At 41.0% G+C, this 22,477-nt stretch overlaps 1 protein-coding gene and 1 long non-coding RNA gene across 3 annotated transcripts; one reads left to right on the top strand and one right to left on the bottom strand.

Moving 5' to 3' along the window:
• The first annotated feature begins 401 nt into the window (after positions 1-401).
• LOC135306844 (uncharacterized) lies at positions 402-3,782 on the top strand. Its single transcript, XR_010367597.1, has 3 exons — positions 402-629; positions 1,192-1,273; positions 2,089-3,782. It is a non-coding gene; the product is annotated as an uncharacterized LOC135306844 (long non-coding RNA).
• A 4,596-nt stretch (positions 3,783-8,378) lies between these two features.
• Positions 8,379-20,482, bottom strand: LOC135306841 (pancreatic triacylglycerol lipase-like). 2 transcript variants are annotated; one of them, XM_064431416.1, is made up of 13 exons: positions 20,469-20,482; positions 20,031-20,079; positions 19,076-19,230; positions 18,493-18,618; positions 15,699-15,833; positions 14,569-14,677; positions 13,386-13,505; positions 13,135-13,254; positions 11,578-11,696; positions 11,317-11,446; positions 10,205-10,316; positions 9,708-9,875; positions 8,379-8,500 (listed from the first exon to the last, which is right to left on the bottom strand). In XM_064431416.1, exons 2-13 carry the CDS (start codon positions 20,077-20,079, stop codon positions 8,437-8,439), a joined length of 1,407 nt encoding a protein of 468 aa, XP_064287486.1. In that variant the 5' UTR covers positions 20,469-20,482; the 3' UTR covers positions 8,379-8,436. The 2 variants fall into 2 exon arrangements, with proteins under 2 accessions (XP_064287486.1, XP_064287485.1); XM_064431415.1 differs by lacking the exons at positions 20,031-20,079; positions 20,469-20,482 and adding an exon at positions 19,398-19,480.
• Between the last annotated feature and the right edge of the window lie 1,995 nt (positions 20,483-22,477).

The raw sequence follows: 22,477 nt of genomic DNA, 5'->3' as shown, positions 1-22,477 counted from the left end.
AGAAATGACTGGCTAACAGAACAGGCCTGATATTATGAGGCCTTTTTCTTACAATTCTTCCACTTTACTGCAACGTAAGGAAACAAAGGAATTGGCTGGAGAGATGTGTGAGCAGGACCTGGATGTGCTGGAACAGAGGCAGTGGAGTGCTCCAGCAGTTACAAGGTCAGGGATGGTTTCAAAGCAGAGAGGGTGGTGAGATAGAGCTGTGACTGCCAGGGTTTGTTAAACTGCAGCAATCTAAGGAGTTAGAAAGGTGACTCTCCCTTTCCTGAGGGCAACAAGGAGTATTTCCTTCCCTTTGAGGAGTAATCTCTGCACCTCTAGTGGGAACTTCCTTCTGCCATCAGCTGATAAGAGCAGACACCAGGCTGAGCACATCCTCTTCCTCTGCAGTCCAAAGAGCAGCCTGGTGCTGCCTGGTGCTTCCCACACACCAGCACCCTGCAGGCTTGCTAACACCCACAGGGCTGCAGCTAAAGCACTGCAGGGAGTGGATTGCTCTGAAGGTTTATTCTTCACCTGTGACAATCATAGTGGATCTGTTTTCTCAGCCTGTGTCTCCCACCAACACTTTGCCTACATGACTATTGACTCTTCAAAATGAGTGGAGCTGAAAGAAATTAGCTGTAAGTAGAGCAGAATCTGGCAGAGAAGGTGCTGGTTCTGCTTGATGTATGCAGGAGTTGTATCTAAATATGTTTTTTTCCCACAAGCAACATTCCAGCATCCTTCTTCAGATGGTTTTCTTCCTATATTCTTTGTTTGGCAGAGATGTGGATAGCAGTACTGTTTGCAGGGTGTTGTGAACACACAGCCTTGTCCATGAAAAATTCCTTACACAGTGGTCAGGAGAATAGATTTGTCTACTCAGGAAACAAGGTCAACATTTCAGCCTGATAATTGTGTAATAAGGCAGCTGAATAATCAGGTAACATCACTGAGGATGTTCCAAAACACTTTAAAATCAGTATTGCAGTTCCTCTGTTTTGTCTTATGGGTGAAACACATGAGATTGAAGATCAAAAAGTACCAAAAGATTGAGGATGTTACAGGACTGAGGAGATGTACAAACTAGGCTGATCATATCCCACCAAAGGAATTTTAATTTCTCCCCTTCAGAGCCAGGTAGCATATAATAATTCAAGAATTCAAGCAGGATATAATAATTCAGGTTTTTTCTGTTTTCAGATCCATTGAGTATTTTTGCTGACTGCAACTGCAGCTCCATCAGAGCATCACAGGAGTTTCATGTAGCTGGAAAGGACTTCAGGTATCAATCATAAATCACCTTCTGCTGCAAAACAATATTAGTTCTGCCTAAACTACTACGAACTTTTATTTAATGTGGTTTTAAAACTTCTGATGCTGAAATGGTGTTACCTGTTTGTTTCTTTCACTGTCTTCATGTGTCTGAAGTCTTACATAATGTCAGCTTTGACTCTCTGTGGTTGTCCTACCCCTAGAGAATATGGGAACAATTCATCTCATTCCTGCCCTGACAGCTTTTGACATATCTGAAGACCAGTTTCATGTGTGCCCTGAATCTATTTAATTAAATCCCAGGTCCTTCAATCATGTTCTATAGACCTGTGATCTTTTTTTATGGCTCTGTTGGGAGCTTTGAGGATTAGGCAGTGCATGCTGGTTTCTGGCAGATAAGCATCTTATTGCTGGGAGGAGATTTGGAAACTGATGCTGAAGTTGTTCTGTGGGAGCACACGTGAAGGACTCGTGTTGGGAGCATCCCTCTCCAAAACAGCCCTGGTGAAGCACCAACAACCAATGAAATGGGATGTGGGGATTTGAGGCACGTTGTGGTTTTGTCTTTGCAAACATTGATTAAAGGCCTCCCTGTGTTTAAGCTGAAAGGAATGTGTTTAAACCTTAGGAGCTTGTTGCAGGAGCTGATGTTATATTGGCTGGGTGTGTTCTGGATAAATGGCACTTAGGAGGTAACCACCAGTCAAGGTTGTGAAGCAGACTGTGAGTTTGCCACTCAGAGTGCTTTCAGAATTTGCATCATTAGAGTGTTTTCCTTGAACTCCTATACTGTGGAGGTTCTGATAAACTGTTTGTGCTTTGCAGGCCTGAAGTGTGTCAAGCTTTTCAGCTGCAGGAAAAATGCTGCAATGAAAAACTTCAAAGAGGGTGAGAAGTCTTCATGAATGACTTGAGGGGGAAGTTTTGGCAGGGTACATTGAGCTTTTTACTCTGAATTTAAGATGCAGGAAAATACTCCAAGCACAGGAATTCACATTCCATTCTGAGTTAAAGATTAAATTAATCTGGTAGTCACCCCGACTTTTGACTAGATGTCAGCACCTCTGGGTGTCTAAATGTCCCTGTTATTAAAATCCCTGGCTTTTCTCTGTGGCTGTTATGGGACATCCTGAGCTTTGGAAAATGTAGATCTAAATGGAGAGTTTTGGAAGACAATGCTTTAGACTCAGTTATTTAATAGCTGTTTTACTCCAGTTGATGGCTGAGGAATAATTACATGATCTCTTGGGAGATTCCCAATGCTCTACCACCTAAAGCTATGAATGGTTTGATGCCAACAGTGAGTGACAAACCTTGTGCATCACTATTTCCTCTCTGCTTAACCAGTGGAGAAAGCAGAGGTGCTGTACACAAGAAAACAGCTCACTGTAGTGCAAACTCTGCACACAGGATTTGTTTCATCTGCTCTATTCTATGCCTCCAAAGCTGAAATAAAGCATTTTTTACATGCCCAAAGTACCTCACAGGAACAAAGGAGATTATGGGATTGGTATGAGCAATTTGGTGTGCCCAGAAAACCCTAAAAGATCTGCCCTGTAGATGAGCAGTCCTGGGAGCAGCTGGACCAGTTTTGGATACTAAAGCAAAGCAAAAGCAACTGGAGAAACACCTCAAATTTATTGAACCCTCTGGGGGCTTTTTGTGTGTGAAGTTATATTCATCTTCCCAGAGTACTATTAGCATATTCACCTACATTTAAATAATTAATTTCCTTGTTATACGCCAACTCTTAATTTTTTGTTCTTTCAGAATTATTGAAATCTGTGACAAGAGGTAGTGATATGAGGAAATGCTTGGTTTCTGGTTTGTTAATCAATTCAATAATATCTCATTCTTCACAATTGCTTTATTTAATAGCACCAATTTCTGCTTTCAGGTCTTGACTTCCCTGTTAAGCATTTAAGTTTCAGAATTTTTTTTAATCTTTTAACCTTTATCCCTTTGATTTTTTTTTCTCAGCCTATAATTTATTATACAGTCTCCTGTCAGAGGAGGAGGTAGACTAGGTGATTTTTACTGTATTGCAAATTATAATTATTATAGTTATTTGCATTAGTAATGGATTCATTCTTATCACTGAAAACAATTCCATTATCTGATCAGACAGTTATCTTCACACTGTCCGTGCTCATATACTTTTATTAGGCACCTCTTTCTCTGTGGGTCAAAAGGAGAATTATTCTTTGGTGCAGTCACTCTGCCCTCCACTTTTAACATTTTTCCCTGGTTAAAAGGAAGGTTTTTTTACCTTATGAGGGTCCCATGCAACACAAATGTGCTGCTTTCTGCTGCTGTGCTGCCATCCCTTCAGAGCCAGCAAGGGAAGGCACATGAGCAATGTCCCCTCTGTCACAGCCACTGGGAGAGGCTTCCTAATTCAGGTTCTGTGGGAGGGAGTGAGAGACTGGTTTTCATGACCCAGCAAAGACACTTTGGCTCCTTTTAAATGGAGCCAAATATTAAATTTTATATTTTAATTTAAATGGAATTAAAGCAAAAGCTTGAGGATCTATGGTTTGTCCTTAATGAAGGGGAGAAGCCTCCTCTGCCAAGCCTTCCCTGGGGCTTGGAGGTGGGTGATGGCAGAGGGAGGGTGCAGAGGGGCAGACACATCCTCTCTGACTCCCTGCTGAATTTGCTGTGCCTCTGCAGGGCTGTAAAATGGTCAGGTGCACTGATTTCCAAACTGCAGGCAAGGAGGAGATGAGGAAGGCTGGAAGGAGATGTGAGGTCAGGCCACAGAATCCCCCGAGGGACTGAGAGCACCTTGGTGAGGCCTCAGGGTGGTGGAGAACCCTTGTGCACTTCCCTCCTGATGATTTTTTCCCCCTCATCAAAAGTGAAGAGGCTGGTGTTGGGGTAAAGAATTAAAGACAATACAGAAAAGGTCAGTCTGGACAGAGAGTTTGTTTAATTTCTTTTTGAGCACTCCTGTGGTAGTTTCTGTAGTGTGACTTGGGCTGTAGCCAGAGCACAGAGTGCTTCGTGCTGGGAGAAGGAAGGGGTGGCTCCTGCTCTTCCATCACCCCAGGCAGGACAAGCTTAGCCTGTGTTTTGCACCCCATGTAATTAAGGAGGTGACTGCATATATTCCTCCTCCATGAAGAACCTCTTCTGAGTGAGAAATGGTGCTGCACTTAGGGCTGCACTCACTTTCCAAAGAGGATAATCTGGACTCCCAGAGAATCCATCCTCTGAAACTGCACACCCCAAGCCACCAGAAATGTTCATTGCTGTTATTTTTCATATGGAATTGACACTTAGGTTATATAAATTGTATGCTAAATTACAGTAATGTGAATTATTAGCTGAACCAGTGCATTACTGTGGAGGTGTAGATCCCTTTTTTTCCCCTTCACCTCCCTAATTGGTTAGATGTGAAGCTGTTATCTACTTAAGGCAATTAAAGGTAATATCTTAGGATAAACACACAACAATAATTCCATGGGCCAGAGCACAAAGAAGGACTTGAATGCAACTTTTGTCTTTAGGTCTGACAAAATATAAGTCATCAAAGTGATAGCAAGTGCAGTAGCCACCCAGTTGTTACTGTGTAATTGAACACGACATTTAGACTAATTTAAAGAGTACTTTGCTTCTTGTTTATGTTTGTCTGCAAGCAAAGTTTAGAAGTGTCACGCAGGGCACTATTCATATTTTTTGATTTAGAGCTGTGGAGCATCACATCAACCCTCTCCTTTCTTCCTCTGCCCTCTGCTGACCTTTTTTGAATTACCTTTCTCTTGTCTTCAAATTTTAGAATAAAAATGGTATCTGAAATTATTACATAATTTCTTTGGCAGAAAATGGCATTTTTTTCCAGTGAATATCTCTTTTGTCAAAGAAACTGCTTCCAGTTTATATCAGAAACAAAATGTTAACAAATTTAACCTTATTTTTCCACACTTTTTTACAACCACACATGGTATATATTTCTGAAGGATGAGGGTGGGGCAAAACAGTTTGGGAATTACACTCCAATCAAGAAAAAACAGCCTTCAAGGCATAACATCATAAAAGTCCTATTTGCAACCTCTGAGGACACATCCCAGGAAGGTATGGAAATAAATATACAGCCATAATACTGCCAGCTGGGGCTGGGTGATGAAAGCTCTAACATGACAAACTGGATTAAAAAAAACCCTCCAGAGATTTGGGAAGGAGAATTCATCAATGCCAAATTAAGATACACTCAAATATTTCTTGAAAGATAGAACCTCATTATGCTGCTGATTTATGGAGCAAAGTAATGACTGTGGACAGCATTGTCTAAAGACAACAATGAGCACTGCAGTAATAATTAAAGTCACATGAAATCTTCAATTTTTATTGTTTTTGTCTAATTCTAAGATGATTTGTAGTAAAGGGGAGAAGAGCATCGCACGCAGCAGTCTAAAATGTAATGGAAATACGTGGCCCAAGTTGTTCCCATATTTAAAATATTTAAAATTCTTCTTGCAATGCTGCCCACCAGCAAAATAATAGTAATTTCTGGCAGGAACTGTAAAACCTTAACTATAGCACAAAGCGTTTTTCACCAAATTACTCACTCTATATCCACAATTACAGCCCATTTTTTTTTTCTTATGCTGATAACAAAAGATACATTTTAAGATCCTCGCTGTGCTACTCTTCCTTTAATAAATAAAGTGAGCTTTTCAAAAGCCGCAAAACGATGCAGATAAAAATCAAAACATTTCTACATTTAAGGATGCAATCAAAGACTTGCCGTGAATGGTGGGATATTAAAGTTAAAAAAAAAAATCAATTTGCTGTGTATTTCTGACCATAGTTTGTCACAAATACCATTCCCAATAGATAAGAATGATTATATGGTAAAGAGCGTAATTTATATATCTCAAGCATTCTGCTTTTGTCACCGCCATCGTTAAGGAATTTGACACGTTTGCAGGAGAACAATATATGTCAACTGAAATATATACCAATTAGCCCTAAATGGGACACCGAAATGAATGATGCATGTGCATGCTATACTTAAAAGTAATAACATGTGGTTTAAAGTCGCTCGCGTTTTCAAACAAGAATTCTTTTTATGTTGTCATTTAAAAAATCTAATATTTCAAAAGGTCAGGAATAAATAGCACCATTAGCATTAAAAGCTAGCTAAAGGGAAAGTAATTTGTTGTTCATTTAACATTGCATTTTATGTAATAGCTTTGTAAAGTGTTCGGGAGGGGGGGAGAGATTTTACTCTGCTGAAACAGGATGACGGCAGCTCCAGTTCATTATTAAAAGGAGATTTTTTATTATGCTATTGTCAACTTTAACGTCTTGATTCTGTTAGGTGTTTGTTAAAATTACACGGGCTGCTGAAGTGGCTATGGCAAAGGATAATGCTGAGAATATCATAACTGTCAAAACAATTGTGTAGGCAAGAACCTGCTTATTCCAACATAATGGAACAAAAGACAAAGGAGAAACTCTTCTGCAGTGTTAGGAAGTTAATAACCCTGTTGAGGTTTCCTCAGCAGGAGGCACTGAGATCAGGCCACCAAGTCCTAGGAGAGACAAACAGGGAAGGCAGAAGGGAGCAGGGGATGCCAAAGGGATGGGGGCTACATGAAAACCCAATAGCAGACACCAGCTCCCCTGCCCCTGGCTATTCATAAACCCAGAACTGCTTATATTCCTGGAGAGGGTTTGTGTGTTCCTCCAAGGACTGGATGAAGTGTGAAAGCCTCTGTTCCTGTGGCTGGATCCTCTTCCTCCTGCCCAACTGCAGCCGTGGGAAGCCAAGGAAGGCATTGCAGGAGCAGCCCAGAGCTGGATTTAGCAGAGCCCGATGCAGGACGAAGAACTCAAATCCTTGTATTTATTAGGCCTGACTCTATTATCCTACCACTATAAGACTGACCACATTTAGGAAAAACTGGAGACAAAATAAATGTCAGCTTTTAAGTGTCCTTCTGGACTGGGAGGAAAGCACACAGAGAGAACTCTGCTGCACTTGCTGCTGCCCGAGGAGCTGCATGGGAGAGAAGGAATGAGACAGGGGGGATAATCCAGGAATTCAGCAAATTCAACCAGCCTGGTGTTGAATATTTCCAGAGATGGGGAACCTAACACCTCTCAGGGCAACCTGGGCCAGTTTAGCACTCCTACAGAACTTCTGTAATACAGAACTTCTTGCATAAATCTAATCTAAGTCAAGTAGTACCTTTTAATCTGGGCAAGAAGCAGAAGTGCAATTTAGAAGGTTTTTAAGCATAAAAGCAAGCCTGCATGTCTCTGACTAAAACTGAAATTGCTGGAGGATATTCTCTTCAGTTGTGTTAAAGCAAGGAGCACTTTGGCTTTTATATAAAGAATTTACTTCAGCCCAGAGCATGCCCATAGGTTGCTAATCTTCAGTGCTGATGTTTCTTTGTCTGTTATTTACATCCCCTCTCTCCTTCCCATCACCCTGTGAGAGCTGGCAGAATGCACTCAATTAACAAAAAACCAAAATACAACAACAACAAAAAGAAGTCTAACCAAAAAAAAACACTGGGTTTTTTTTCTATATTAGAAAAGTAGTGTTCCAACACAAAATAAATTGGTTTTCACCTCCATCACTACACAGAATCTAAAGCCTTGCTGGGGGGTTGATGTCCTCCAGGACAGGGTGTTTTGGGTGAGGAAAGCTCACCCAGAGAGACAGAAGGAGCAGAGTGCCCTAGTGTGGGGAACCTCAGGAAAAACTGAGAGAAGGTCCCCAGGAGCAGAAGATGTGTGTAGCAGCAGATCCCCAGCAGTTCTGTGAGGTTTTATCAGTGAGGATGAGATTCCTCTGGCAGCAGAGGAGATGCAGCCCCTTGTCCAGCAGAATGCTTGGGGACATGAGGCAGGATTACATGGGGGCAGAAATGAATTTGTTTTCTGTTACCTGCCCCCTTTCCTCTTGCTTGAAATTATTTTGAAACAGGCTGAAATCAAGGGAATTCCTCAACAGGTTTTGGGCACATTCACTCTTAAAGCCACTCTAAAAATTCTCTTTATAGAGATGTATCCACAGATTTAACCTCTTCCTCCCAAACCAGCAAAACCCCACCCCAAACAACCCACACCACCAGTATTAAAACTGCAGATTCCAGTGTTTTATGTATGAGTAGCTTTTATTGGTAGCAAGGATTTGGGGATGCAAATGTGCTCTTAGCAAGCAGTCAGGGTCTGCAGGACATCCTCCCTCACGGTCTCAGAGCCACAGAAACGGTACCTGAGGGTAAAGGAAATGAGAGAGAGCACCTTGAGCTGTCAGCAGCTGTTGAAATTATACAAGTGGTTTTACTTTGATGTTAACACAACCTGATCTGTCATTTCAGGCAACTGAACAGGACAAATTTTGAGCTTCTAAATTTGAATTGTTACTGCTGGGGAAAGCGTTGATAGACTCTATTCATTCTGCTTCATTGCCCACCTTACTTTAATGTTACAGTTTTGGGGTTTTCCCCCAGATTTTCTGCTACCATCTCTATAGAGATGACCACAACTATTTGTGCAAAGGCTAAAAGTCAATAGAAGGGCGAGTTCCTATCTACAGAAATACACTTTGTCAGCAATGTGCCTTTGGTGACTGGGAACTTCAACCAGACTTAGGACCTCCACTTAAGGTGAGTTCAAGTGCTGCTTGGCTGTAATAATTTCACTTTGCTTTAAACTGTTTCTACCTCCCATGTTGTCAAGTGGTGGAATTTTAACTGTGCATTTGAAAATAGAATAAATAAAATTTAAACTCTACCTCCTGTTCTAGATACCAACTCATGATGTGGATAAAATAACTGATCAAAAAATGAAGAAATGTTTAAAAGTCCAGGAAAATTAGTGAAACTGGATCAGTAAACCATGCTTCTATAATGTGAACATCCAAGCCATACTTCACAAAGTCTAGAGAAATCAATTTCAGCCTCTTTCCCTCAGCTTTATATGTACCTTTCAGTGCAGTTCCAAGTGTTCCTCATTGGAAAGGTGAGTTTATTATCACCATCCTCTTTAATCAATCATGACCTTAGGGGTCATCAGTACCAGTGGAATACTTGGCTGGTTCCAGCTGACAGTGAATCAGACCCACAAATAATCTGGTTTTGTGGGTAGTAGGAGTTTGGGAAGAACGATGCTGCCAATCCAAGGGTTAATTTTTCTCCTCAGAGAAAAGAAATTTTTTTTACAGAAAGTTTGTTCTTCTAAAGCCTGGAGAGATTTTCAGTTTTTCTTTGAGGCTATTTAAGGCAAAATGGTGAAGTAGTAGTGAATAGAACTATGGATGAACAGTGTCTTGAAAGGAAGGAAAGAAAAGGTTTCCTTGAGAATCTTGTCCTTTTAATGCCTTAAATAACTTTTCTTGTGAAAAGGCTTCCACTCCACTTACAATTTTGTCACCTATCTTCTCCAGTAACTTTCAAGCTTTTCACCATGGATATACTCACTCTTTTCCATTTTCCCCAACTTCCACAGTGATAGTAGCAGCTCCCAGTTTAGGAAGAGTTGGGTTTATCACGTTGTTGTACCAAAGAAACTTAACCTTGCTGATTTCTCCTACATTAACTTCGGCATCAATGTAGGCTGTGTAAGTGTTGCCTGGTTGGAGGGTACCCCTGTGAAAAACAGCATTTTATGGATGTGAGGCATGGCAACATTTACAGTTAATTACCAGTCTTATCAAAGGCTGTGCTGTGGTGGCAAGAGGGTAGAAATTCAGCAGAGAGACAACATTTATGCTCAATTTATATGGCAGCAACATTATTGCCAGATTTCTGATGTCATTCATCCCAAATCACTTTTTCAGAGGCAGCAAAGGCAGGTGGGCCTGAAATGCTTTTTTGTTTCTCACTTCATAAAATCAATTAAAACAGAATTATTAATTACAAGTGCAAATTAAGGGTTCTAGAAGAAAAGTTTCTTTTCTATTGAAATTTTAACTTACTTGATGATCTGGTGCTGCTTTGTGTTCCGACTATTGCCATACAGGGCAACATTTACCCGTCCTGACACTTTGCTCTGTCCAGAGAGGGTCACAGACACTTTGTACCTCCAAACTACACAGAAGAAATAGAATTACTTAGATTGTACTCAAGGAGAAATAGTCCCCAAAATATCAAATTCTAGGGTTTTTTTTTGGTTTTGTTTTCATGTCTGTAGAGTATAGTTGAGAGCAGAAAATACAAAACAGTGAGTCAAATCTGTTTTTATATCCTAATGAGATCAACATGAGAAATGGAAGATATTTGTGTTACTTTCTGAGAGAGAAAAAAGAGAAAACTATCCATATTGTAGTAAATCCAATACAGATCTCAATACATACAATAAATACATACATCTCAATAAATACAATACAGAATTTTGACCATGAAGTGAAGAGTGAAGTTGAAATAAAAGGGTTTTAGGGATAAATACAGATACAGAATCTAAACAGCACAAAAGAATTCTGAAGCTCCAGGAAAATAATTTTTGTGGGTGGGAACTTTCTTGTAGAGTGCAGTTAGCAAAAGGAGCTCAAGAAAATTCTGATTTGTTCTTAGAAGGGCAAATTAAGCAATGTGTTGTGAGAGCTGGCATTTAGGATAACTGAGGTTGTAAAGGAGCTCATCTTGTCCATCAGTTCTGAAACCAGCCGTGATCAGCTGTTCTTGGCCTTTGTCAAATGGACTTTTGGGCATTTCCAATGATGGAGATTTCCCAGCTTCCCTGGGCCCCTCTTCCTGTATTTAAACAGTGCCACCATGATGTAATATTCATATTTAATAAGAAATTCCCTTGCTGCAACTTCTGTACATTGTCTCTCCTCCCTTCTCCTTGAACCTTGCAGTTCTCTAAACATCTCAGTAACCTTCACTAAACTCCAGAGTTTGTCAGCAATTTTCTTGTCCTGTAGAGCCCCAGACTGGCATTAGTGGTGGGGCAAAGGAGGAAAAAGCATGAAGAACAGAAGAGACTTTGCACTGTGATGAGATCTGTTCATCTGCTAAAGTTAACTGTCAAACAGGAAAATAAAAATTTCACGGGGAGTATGTAGCAATGGAAGCATTCAAAACTCACGAGGAAAATCCCTGGCCTCTCCAGTATTCAGGTAAAGTTTTGTGAAGTCGCTCTTAATCTTGTCCTTGAATTTGTCAGCATAGTGACCCATATTTGGGCATCCCTCTGCGGGGCATGGGAAACAGCTTCCCTAGTGAAAACAAACACATCTATTAATAACATTATCCAGCCAGACAAGGAAAAGAAAAAAAAATATTCAAAGGATTTATTTTAAATAATGTTTTCGATAGGGTCCATCCCGAAGCTCTGAGAAATACTTACTTTTTGAAAAAGATCATATGAAGCACAAGTATAGCCTAAAAATCCGTCAGGGTAGATGATACTGTCCGAGTAATACTTGTAACTCCGCAAGTGATTGCAAGCCACGAAGTCCCGAGTTCCTGTGAAAACATGTCCCCAGGTTGGTTCTCCTTTTGTCTTCCCACTCAAGGAAGGAAACCCATGTCACGAAATGCATCATTCCTCCTCAAGAGCCTGATCTCAGTTCTTGGAGAATCAAAGATGGGGTTGGAACCTTACCTGCTTCTGATGCACTCACCCTAAGGAATGATTCCCTAGGGAATGTCACTGGCTCAACAGGTATAAAATGTAAACTTGAAATGCTTTGTGGAGACCGACTGTGCAGCTCAGCCCAGCCCCTGTCCCTCAAAAAACCACTTATTCAAGCAATCTGACCGAGTTTAACAATAGAAACCAGAGCTGCCTGAAGCAGGTCTTTTGTAGGCAACAGTTTCATTACCATAACAAAAGAAAACCAAATGAAAAGTATTTAACAGTGAACTTCCTAGGGCAGTGCTGATTTGCTCCAGCTGAGGGCTTCAAAACAAAATTATTATTATTTGGGGGGTACTTAAGAAAGGGAGACTCTTAAAATTAAAATAATGAATATATTCTTTTCCTTTGTGTTGCCTGTATTTTCCTGACTTCAGGTTAAAAAGAAGACCGTATACTACGCAGTTATTTCTTTGTGCTTTAATTCCCCATTATTGATAACAAGTTTGCTCTATCAAAAAAAAAAAAAAAAAAAAAAAGAGCGAGAATGAAAAAGTAATGCCTCCAGCTGCATTGAATAAAACCTGGAGTAAAAGGCTAGCGATCACAAATCAGATAATGGATTCCCAGAGTTTAAAGTTGTTTGCAGTAGTGTAAGAAAGAGCTCAAGATAATGTACTGAAAAATCTCCACAGCGGAAATCGAGATTATTTATTTTTGTTTTTACTCTTATGTGCAATTTAATTTTAGAAATATACATAGGAATCCTCTGATACTTACAGATTTCATTAGAACCACGTTAAACAACAGTGTATTTGAGCAACTACGTGCCAATCTTTTTTTAGCTGCCTAAAAATAGGCACAATGAGATCACTTCAATGCAACTCTGATTGTAATCAGAGGATTACAATAACAAGGAATCGAATTAATTGCTCTGTCTCCGAAGAATTTCAGCCGAAGACACGCTCCCAGGAGTAGCTGTGAACATCTTTGCCCAATTCCACCAGGGCTGCTGCTGGGCAGTTAGACGCAAAATTCAATGTGTTGTTAAAAAACCCTTCAAAATGTTTGGCACAGCTCCAGCAACTTTTGTTTCTGATATTAGATCCTTGAGAGGAAACACATTTTCCAGAGGCAAACCCTTTGTCTTGTTTATTTTTTAATAAGCTCTGGAAAAGCGGTGGGTTTTGAGCATTTTAACTGCTTCGCTGCAGTCTGCAGCTGGTGGATACACAAAATCTAATGTAAAACAGCTGAATTAAGGCAAGATAAGTGGCTACACTTTGAGGGCTTCCCCTGAATTTGTAATGCAAACAACACACTTGCCTTCCCAGATGCCATCGAGGTCTACGATCTGTGAAACAGGGTTCTTGTCACACCCGGGCATCTCCACTCCTCCGTTTGGATAAAAGTCGAGATGTCCTATGGCTGGGCGCATGCCAAAACCTGGAGCATTTGAAACAGGGGTAAGCACGATTTGAATGAATATTGTCTCATACCTGTAGCTGCTGGCTCCAAGTTTGCCTGTGCACGGCAGTAAATAGTAAATAATCAGTAGAGTAGAGCTGCATACTCACCTAAGTTGGGGATTGTGGGAGCTGTGTCTGTGTGGATAACGTCAACAAATTCTGCATCAGATTTATCCAGTCTGACTTCAATTGGAGTGCCTTGGAAATAAGGTTGGGCAGGGTCCAGTCCTGAGAGAAAAGGAGCAGTGTTACGTATGAACAAAGAAATATAGGTGTAGAATCATTTCACATATCATTGAGTGTATATAATGAATGTCACAAATAGAAATTCTTACATCTAAGTAATACAGGCATTAATAAAATGAGGATGTGTGCTCTCTCTTACCAAATGGCTTTCCTCCAAGGAAGCCTGTTAAATTTCACTGCTTTACATGCTTGCAGCAATACTTGAATGCCAACACTTGGAATTAACTGTTTGTTTTTTTTAAATTGAAATTCTCTTTAATAGCATTACTCAAACTGAGGTTACTGTGTCTGCATCCCAAGTAACTGATCCATCTGCATGGTTTCCAGAGTCTCTTGCTTGAGAGTACTCAGAGGAATTTGTGCTGATAGCACCCCCTGCTTGGAGGTGTTGAAACCTGCCTGCCTACATCAGGCTCCAGTCAGATTTGGAAAAAACATCTAGTTTTGAAGCAATGAGCTTTGCTTTTGAACCTAGCAGAAAACGGAATCAATTTGCTTCCCAAATTTCTGCAGCAATTTCAGGTGCTTTTAAAGTCTTGGAAATTGCACAGTTTTAACTGCCTTGTACTTGCATCTCTTCTTGTCTCTAGGCAGCTTACTTTGAGTTTGCATTTAAACTGAATTTTGTTGACCATTAATTTCACCAAGCCTGAAATCCCCAAGGAAAAATAACAATTGAAAAGGATTTTGTTAATAATGTCCAAAATTGTGTTTTATCCATGAAGGGCCACTCTGCTTAATGCACAATGCCCTTGGCATTGCCTACATGATGAATAAGGAGCTCAAACCCATAGCTTTAACCTCTGGAAGTGCTGAACATGTTCAAGAAAATCCCTTAGCTGTGTAACACATGTGCAAGCAAAATAATTATCACACTCTTTGCCCCCGCTTAGCACAGCCCTGCTCCTTGGGGTGCAGTGTGAAAGGAGCATGACATTCCAACTGCCCCTGACTGTTCTGCAGCCCGGAGATGCAATCGTAGCGGGAATGAGAGCGGGTAGCAGGGTTTTGTGTGGCTGTGGCTCTGGTGGCTGCAGGCACTGACCGGTGATTCTGCCGATGCCCGGGCGCCTCCGGCCGGCCTCGCCAGCAACGTGAGCTCCCAGGCTGTGCCCGATGATGTGAACATCTGCCGGGGAGTACCCGTAGTCTTCCTGGCAAAACAGCAAGGAACAAACATCACCTGCATGCCCCTTTGCATCAGCAGCAGGGAGGATTTGAGAGCGGCTGGAAAACTACCCTTAAAAACTGCCTGCTGGCTCAGGAACTACTCTAGGATTTCAGCGTCTCTTTGCCACTTACTTCTGTCCAGCACATAGATTTTCCAAACCTCCTTATTCAGCTGCTGCCCTGGTTTGGGGGTTGGTATAACTCCAGACAGCTCTGTCAAGAGTCCTGAGAGGCTCTGTATCTTTCCCTTAAGAATACATTCTGGGAAGAATAGGCCAGCCAGTAGCTTTTAGTTACTCCTGGCTGGAGTTACACCTGGTGGAGTTACACTTTTAGTTACAAAGCTGGAGGAGGCCATGAAATGAGAGATGCCTTCAGCCTTTTTGGGCAGGAATTCAGCAGCTGTAATGCAGATGTGAAGAATGAGAGGTGGGTCAGAGCATTGCTAGACCCAGCACACTCTCTGGTTTTAGTTATTTATAGTCCTTTTGTGGGAAATTTGTGTTGAAAGCAATTAGATTAAGAGAAGGCTTCAGACGAAGCTTTGCTGCCAAAGGAGCCACATCCTGTGGGTTTGGGCACTGTCCACCACAGCTTTCCCTGGGGCAGCTGGTGGGTCCTGCTTGTCCCCAGCCAGTGCTGCCAGCTGGTTTTCTGGTCTTTTTGAGAGCTCACTGGTTCTCTCTCCATGAGAAAGAAGTTTGCCATATCTATTATTTCTGCATATTTCGCTTTACGCTGCATTTGTTAACATCTACAGAGTAACTCTGGCTGTTCTATGAGGATTTCCTTTAGAATTTCCTCTCCTTAAGTTGGCAGGCCTCCCTGCTATCACATAATATTCTCCTTTAAAAAAAAACATTGTGCTGTTTGTTTTCAGCACAAATTATTATGGAGTAGAGGACAATATTTTCTGCTGGTCACATCTACATTTGTGCAAGTTCCAGAGCTGTATTTCTTCCAGATGAGTGCTATAGTACAGCTTTAGAAGCAGCAGGCTCTTACCATGAGGACATTGATAAAGTAAGCGATTTCAGCACCCACGACGCGGACGTTGTTGGCTGCCTGGGTGTACTGACACCTTGCACCTTTCTTCCAGCTCACACAGATGCAGTTCACATCTTCCACAGTAAGCATCCTCTGTTTAGCAAAACAAAAGTAAAAACCGTGGTAAACACAGTGTGAGATCAGTCCATGTTTTTCATTGTGGCTCAGCTATTAAAACCGGTGTGAACTCGTATGAGAATGACTTGAAAACCAAAGCTGTAGCATGGATGTGTGCTCAGAGGGGTTGGTGTGATCACACAATGCTGAAAGAGGGTGATATGTAATGTAGTAATCATTTCAAATACCCAGAGCAGTATTTTTTACAGAAAGGAAAACAATCTCAATAATGAAACTTTCAATTTTTATTTTCAATCAAACTTGGTATGTACCACTAAATAAGAGCTCTACTTATGCTCCTATTTACTTCAGTGATTTAAAAGTACTACTTTTACTCAAATTCAATTAGAATATTTTTGGTAGCAAAAGCCAATAATAGTTTTCTGATGCAGATTTGTAAGAAAGAGAATGTTTTTATAAGATGATGTACAAACTGTTGGCGTTCATTTCGTATTTCTGGCTGTTTTTGGAAACATGCATTTAGAGGCTTTGCCACAGAATCAGAAGCTTTACTGCTCTCCATTGAGCTGGACTGTTTGGCTAAAAGTATTTTGTTTTAGCAGCTTAAGTATATGGCAACAACTGACAAAGGACAAAAAAGGCAATAAAAGTGTCAGTGACCATACTAGAAGTGGTAAAAATCAATATGCAGATAGGATTGTTGCTTAATGGGAAGGAAAACAAGTAACAGATACACATAGGAGGATTGATATATTCACAATCCCCTTTGCTCTATTCTTTATTGAAAGGATTCACTGAGACCAATTTGTTTCTAAATATAAACTAGAGTATTGTGATAAAACACAGGCTACTGGAATAGATGAAGAATTTAAGGATTTATCTCATGTCTCTACATCCTGGAAAATTGATCAAATGGATTTAAGGCACAAGCTGAAAAAAAAATATTGTGAGCTATCTCATTGATTGTGAAGTTCCAGGAAAAAAATCTCTATTTTAAAGTACAAAATATAAGAGAGAAAATTATAAAAGCATCAATCTGCTTCTGATACTTGAAACAAATTATTAACTGACAAATCCAACAATCATCCATCGTTTTTCTTTTCTTTTGATCTAGCATCAAAAACAAGCAGGCAGTGGGGATGCAATAAATGTGAAATATCTTGATTTTAGTTTCATGTTGTTCCTCATAGCGTTCTCATAAGTAAAATAGGAACATATTATTTTAAAAAAAATTGTATTTCTGTTAATGGTTGAAAAACCTTATCCTCAAAGTGCCATCAACTAGTGTTTTGCTCTGCTTCATGACCAGGGGCTTTCATTAGCTCTAGCTGCAATTTAAATCATGTTTGGAGGCCTTGACAAAGCCACAAGCTGGAATTGCACTTTGCATAGGGAGAGAGTTAGGAAACAATTTATGGAATTAGCACAAAAATCAATAAAGCAGAGTGCTTTACTACATTCAGTGCTCATAGCAAGTCCTAGATTGAAAGCTTTGTTTGAAATGCTCCCCCTGAGGTCCCCTTTGCATGTACATTTTTATGTCTTTGTAGCTTTTGGCAATGGCCAGCCCAGGTGCTCAGCCTCCTGCACCCATGTGGCAGCCCAAACCTCCCTGATAGCCCTTCCACATCTAGAAACCTTCTCTTGGCTGGGGAAATAGGATGCAGGAGCTCTGAGTCTGCAGCTATTTCTGGAATCACCCCGATCCCAGCCAATATCTTACTCCAGGGTTTGTGGGATTTTTACCAAGAAAAAGGGCACTTACTGAGTCAAATCTTTTTGTCACTCACTTCACTAAATGCCGGGGTCGGCTGTTGCTTGTCTCTGCCCCAGCACGGGAAAAAGTGGTTCTGGGTAGGCCGCGCTCTCGAAGAAGGAGTCTGGACTCTTGCTTTCGGTCTTCAGTCGAGTTTATTATTTCTTATCTACAAAGATTTTCTGTCTGTCCAGCCGAGGTCTGATCAGCAAGACAGCCAAAGGCACTCTCCCCCGCCCACGAGGCGGTTGTCTCTTTTATAATGAAAATTACGTATCCGATATTTACCTTTACTTCCCAATACTTTCTGCCCTTGTTGGCAAGTGTACTCTTTCTATGAACCAATCCACACATGCCAACATCATCCTGAACATGGATGCCAAGGAGAAGAAAGAAGAAGGACAGGGCACGCCCAAATTCCTCCATCTTGGGACTCCTGATCCATGCACAGAATTCTAGACCCCCCTGTACAATACATAAAACCCCCCTGTACAGTGCATTCTAACTTAAGTTCTAACAAGTGAATAACATCCCCTCACCATTTAGACATGAAATTCTCTCATCTCTTCACCCTCAGGTGTCATTTCTTTAAAAGGATCAAAGTCAAGCCACCAGGTACTTTTGGCAACATTCCAGGGCTTCCGAGCCCCCCAAGGGTTGTCTCGGTAGCTCTGGACATCCGGAGTGATGTACTGAGCTCCCACAACTAAAGAGAAAAGCTGAATGCATTTTACCTCATTATTTCCTCAAGGTGCAAAGCTACATATTCAATTTGGTAACAATCTGAACAGGCGAACTAATTTTTGCTTTCTTATCACCACAAATACCATGAGAAAAATTGGTTAGAAATAGAGGAAACAGACAATTTATAAGAATGTGTTTATAAATGCAAACTGAGGGCATCCCTGTGGTACCTACCTTGCACATGTCTGACAGCCAGTTTTCTTCTCCCTTGTCTATAAATCCATGTACAATAAATCTGGTCTTCCTGTTTGCTTTAAAATTTGAGGCCTTGAGTGTTGCCTTATTAACAGCAGACACCTCCTACATTAATGTAGATATAAAAAAAAAATAATTAGCATAGACAAGAACATAATAAACCTTTACATCCACTTTCTGTAAATAAGTTTTCAAAATTGCAAAGGTCTGAACCGTGCTTATCTGTGCAGGTGTTTAAAAGTTTTGCAATGCTGAACTAATCTGCAAGAATTCACATGAAGGTTCATGTGTATCTCCATTCAAAGTAAACTTTGACACCCACCTTAGAGCAGGCAACACTTCAGCATGCGTTCATTTTATCTGTGGAAAAAAATTTCCCCCAAAATGCTCAGTTCCCAGTACTTCTCAGTGGAGACCCTGCCAAGGAGCTGGAAGAGGTGGTCTTTTGAATAATGTGGGAGTTTGGCCATTTTTAACACTTTTCAGGAACACAGCTGGAATCTGTGTTTATTTACAAGTTTTGCATGTGGTACACCAATGTATAAACCACAACAGTTCTTACTTGAAAGTTGTCAGGGTTCTCTTTAGTGTACAGGAGGAAATGGGTGTCCACACTCTCTGGTTTCCAGGGTAATTTGTAGATTGGCCTTTCTACAGTCCCAGACCATGGCACATCATCTGTGAAGCACCCAAGCCTATCATAGCAGACTTCTTTGCCTGTAGCATGAAGAACCAGAAAAAAGAAAAAAAAAGTATGAATGAGCAGTGAAATGGAGTAGTCAGAACTCAGAGCATGGCTTCTCTGGGGAGGGGGGGGGGGGGTGTCTTTTTTTTTTATCCTAGAAAATCCCACAGTTTGCAGAAAGCCAAGACCAGCAGTTGACCTTTCCTAGATCTTGAGGGGCTGCAGTGTAGCCCAAGGAGAGAAGCCATGCTATCTCTCATCAACAAGGTCTTCAGAGGAATTCCTTTGTGGTATCCTTGGGTACCCTCCCCCAGCTGTTGCTTTGCCCAAGGCAGAGACAGCTGATGAGTTTCTCCTAATGCCAGGTGAAAATATTGTAGATAATCAGCAATAAATTGAGACTATGCTGAACAGCTGACTGCACATGGGAAGTCATACTACACAAGCCAGTGTCTTCTGCTGAATACAAAGCTATGCCCTCATTAGACTGCCTCCTCCCCTTGCCCTGGTTTTTTTTTTTTTTTTTCCATTTCCATCATTAATAAGAGTACAATAAATAATTTCCTATGTTTAGTAGAGCAGTAGCTTTGTTCTAAGATAGCTGAAAAGCTGAAACATCAGCTTTTCTTGCTCACTCTTACGGCAGAATTCCAGAGTGGAGAAAAAAGACAACACTCACACTCTCATCTCATCATTCCTACATGGAAAAGTGAACCACATTAACCTCAATAAATAAGTTTTAAGGCACCAGGGTGTAGAATAACACCTAGAGAATAGGTGGAAAATACAGCAGCATAGAAAGGCAATACAAACACTAACCCCACATGCTTACCTTCTGCTGCGCTGAGCAGAAACAGGGCCAGAATCCAAAATCCAAACATCTGGAACAGTAGAAAAAGAAGCAGCTAGGATTTGCTAACCCACTCGTTTAGAAAGCACACTCAGCCCCCTGGTGCTGAATTTCCTCAGGGTGAACAGAGTGCCTGTTGTTTCTGCAGGATGCATCCCTGACTGCTGTGTGCCAGACACACTCTGTGTGAGGCAGCTTTGTGTTTGCTTGCTCCATGAGAGATTGGGGGCCATAAATATATAAAAGCATAACTTAAATCCAGGCTGACTTTTTTTCCTGCTAATAAAATACTTCTAATATTTTAGAATTAGCATGAGGATTAGAGAACATGAGCTGCCATTCCCCTTCACACTCCTGTGCTGTGAGAAGCCACAAAGCTGACAAGGTACAAGGAAAAACCCCCAGACCCGAACTACTTACGATGGAGTCTTGAAGCTCCTGGCACTAATGTGTGAACATTGCATGTACTTTTATAGTCTGCTTTATCCTTGGAAAGGTTCCTAGAAAGATAGGAATATTTGTTTCAGATGATAGTTTATAGATAAGCTAGCAAACAACCTTAATGGTTGGTTTCTCTGATAGCTCCAATATCCATGGACATAGATTTCTTGGATCAGTGAGCTGGATCCCGCAATATGTTTGGAGCTCCACAGGCTGGTAATTCCCAGGGAGCAACTCATCAAGAGTGGCTCATGAAAGAGAATTCTATGGATCTGTGTGTCTTGTCTTGACTGGGAAGGCTTTTATTTTTGGTGTTGTATAGTTGGGGTGCAAGAGATCTACTGGGGGAGTTATAGGGAACCACATAGTTTTAAGCTCCAGTCCTTGCCCTGTATCAAGTGACTTAAGATGTAAAATGCTCCTGTGTTTTCTAGGCCTTTTGATGAAGGCTTTTCCCTCTTGGAAAACTCTTAGTGGACATGGTATATTCATTTCACAGTGAAAGAGTCTGACCTTCTCCAGGATCCCTTTAATTTCCTTGCTGAATTAAGTAGAAGGACAGTTGTGTAACCACTGGGATGTAGAAGGACAGTTGTGTAACCACTGGGATCCTTTCTGTACTACCCATAAAACCCAAGCTATGGCTTGCGTTTCATAGGTAGTACAGAAAGGATCCTAGTGGTTCCCAGGGAAAAGTTCTGAGAGCTTAACTGAGAGCAAACACACTGGAAATATGTACAAATGACATACAGAATTCCCCCAGACACTGGGATATGGCTGGAATGTTACAAAGCTCTGTAGATTGTTATAGTAGAAACATCAATGAAAAGGTGAAAAGTAGCCTGTGCAAAATGAACAAGACTAGGTCTGGCAACTTCTTGGACCTGTTTGTCTCTAGGAGAAGGCCCTAAGTGAACTCAAGAAATGAGACCTGAGGTGACGCCACTCAGAGAGTTTCATCAGCTTGGCTATGCTTTATGGTCTTATGTTTGCAGAGTTGATGTTCCCTGATCTGCACCTCTGGGAATGACCAAATGGACACCAGGTGTTCCACTGCTATCATCCATGAGAGTGGAGTTTATTTCTTCAAACAGCTAAATTTTATTTCTTATTAAGATACCACCTTTGATACTGATTTAGAGCTCCGTGTTCCTGTCTTTAGTTGAAGTGGGATTCTGGTTTGTAAATAGGTTTGTTTTCATACATGCCCCAGTGCACTAGCAAGATTTAACACTTGTTCAAAATGAGGGGGGAACAGTGTTTCCCACTTAATTTAAGAGCTGGTGGAAAATATTTGAGTTGGAATTTTATCTGTTAGTCTGCTGCTGTTATTCAATACTGTAACAATACAGGTGAGACAGAAAAAATGGACAGTTCTTTAGGCCATGGTCAGTTGGATTTCATGCATGCCTCTCATTTTGAAGGCTGGGCAGAGCTGGGGTGCAGTCCCTCAGTACCATGCAGGCTGCTTTGTGCCTGGAGGAGATGCTCTGGTCCTTGTGGCCCCATACTTTGGAAGAAGGATGGGTTTTGATTAAAAAACAAAAAAAAAGTAATAAAGTAAGGCACAGCTATGCTTCTGCAGTCCCGAAGAAGGTGTAGTCTGGAATGGGAAGCAGGCAGAGGAGAGGACTGGATTTCTGGTGTTCAGGATGCTGTGGCTCTCTCTTGGGACACTGTGGATCTTCCCAGTATTGTTCACTTTTCCTTGCCATGTGTCAATGCCCCAGGAGACTTGCAGAACTCAGAACTGCAGGTCTCTCTGGCTGAACCTCAGTCTTGTGTTTAATTGTGGTTTTAATTTTTTTACACTTGTGTTTAATCAAGGATACAGCAGGGCTGGCGTTTTTCTTAAAAAAAAAATTCATTCAGAAGTCTATACTCATAAATGTGTTGTCATAGTATTTCTACCCCTATTTCTTAGAACTTTATCTGCCCAAGTGCTTGTACGTCATTTATCAAACATGGGGAAAAAGGGGTAAATGAAT

This window comes from Passer domesticus, chromosome 8 (assembly GCF_036417665.1).
Source record: "Passer domesticus isolate bPasDom1 chromosome 8, bPasDom1.hap1, whole genome shotgun sequence".
Classification (NCBI taxonomy): domain Eukaryota; kingdom Metazoa; phylum Chordata; class Aves; order Passeriformes; family Passeridae; genus Passer; species Passer domesticus.
This window is presented reverse-complemented; position numbering and strand designations above follow the sequence as displayed.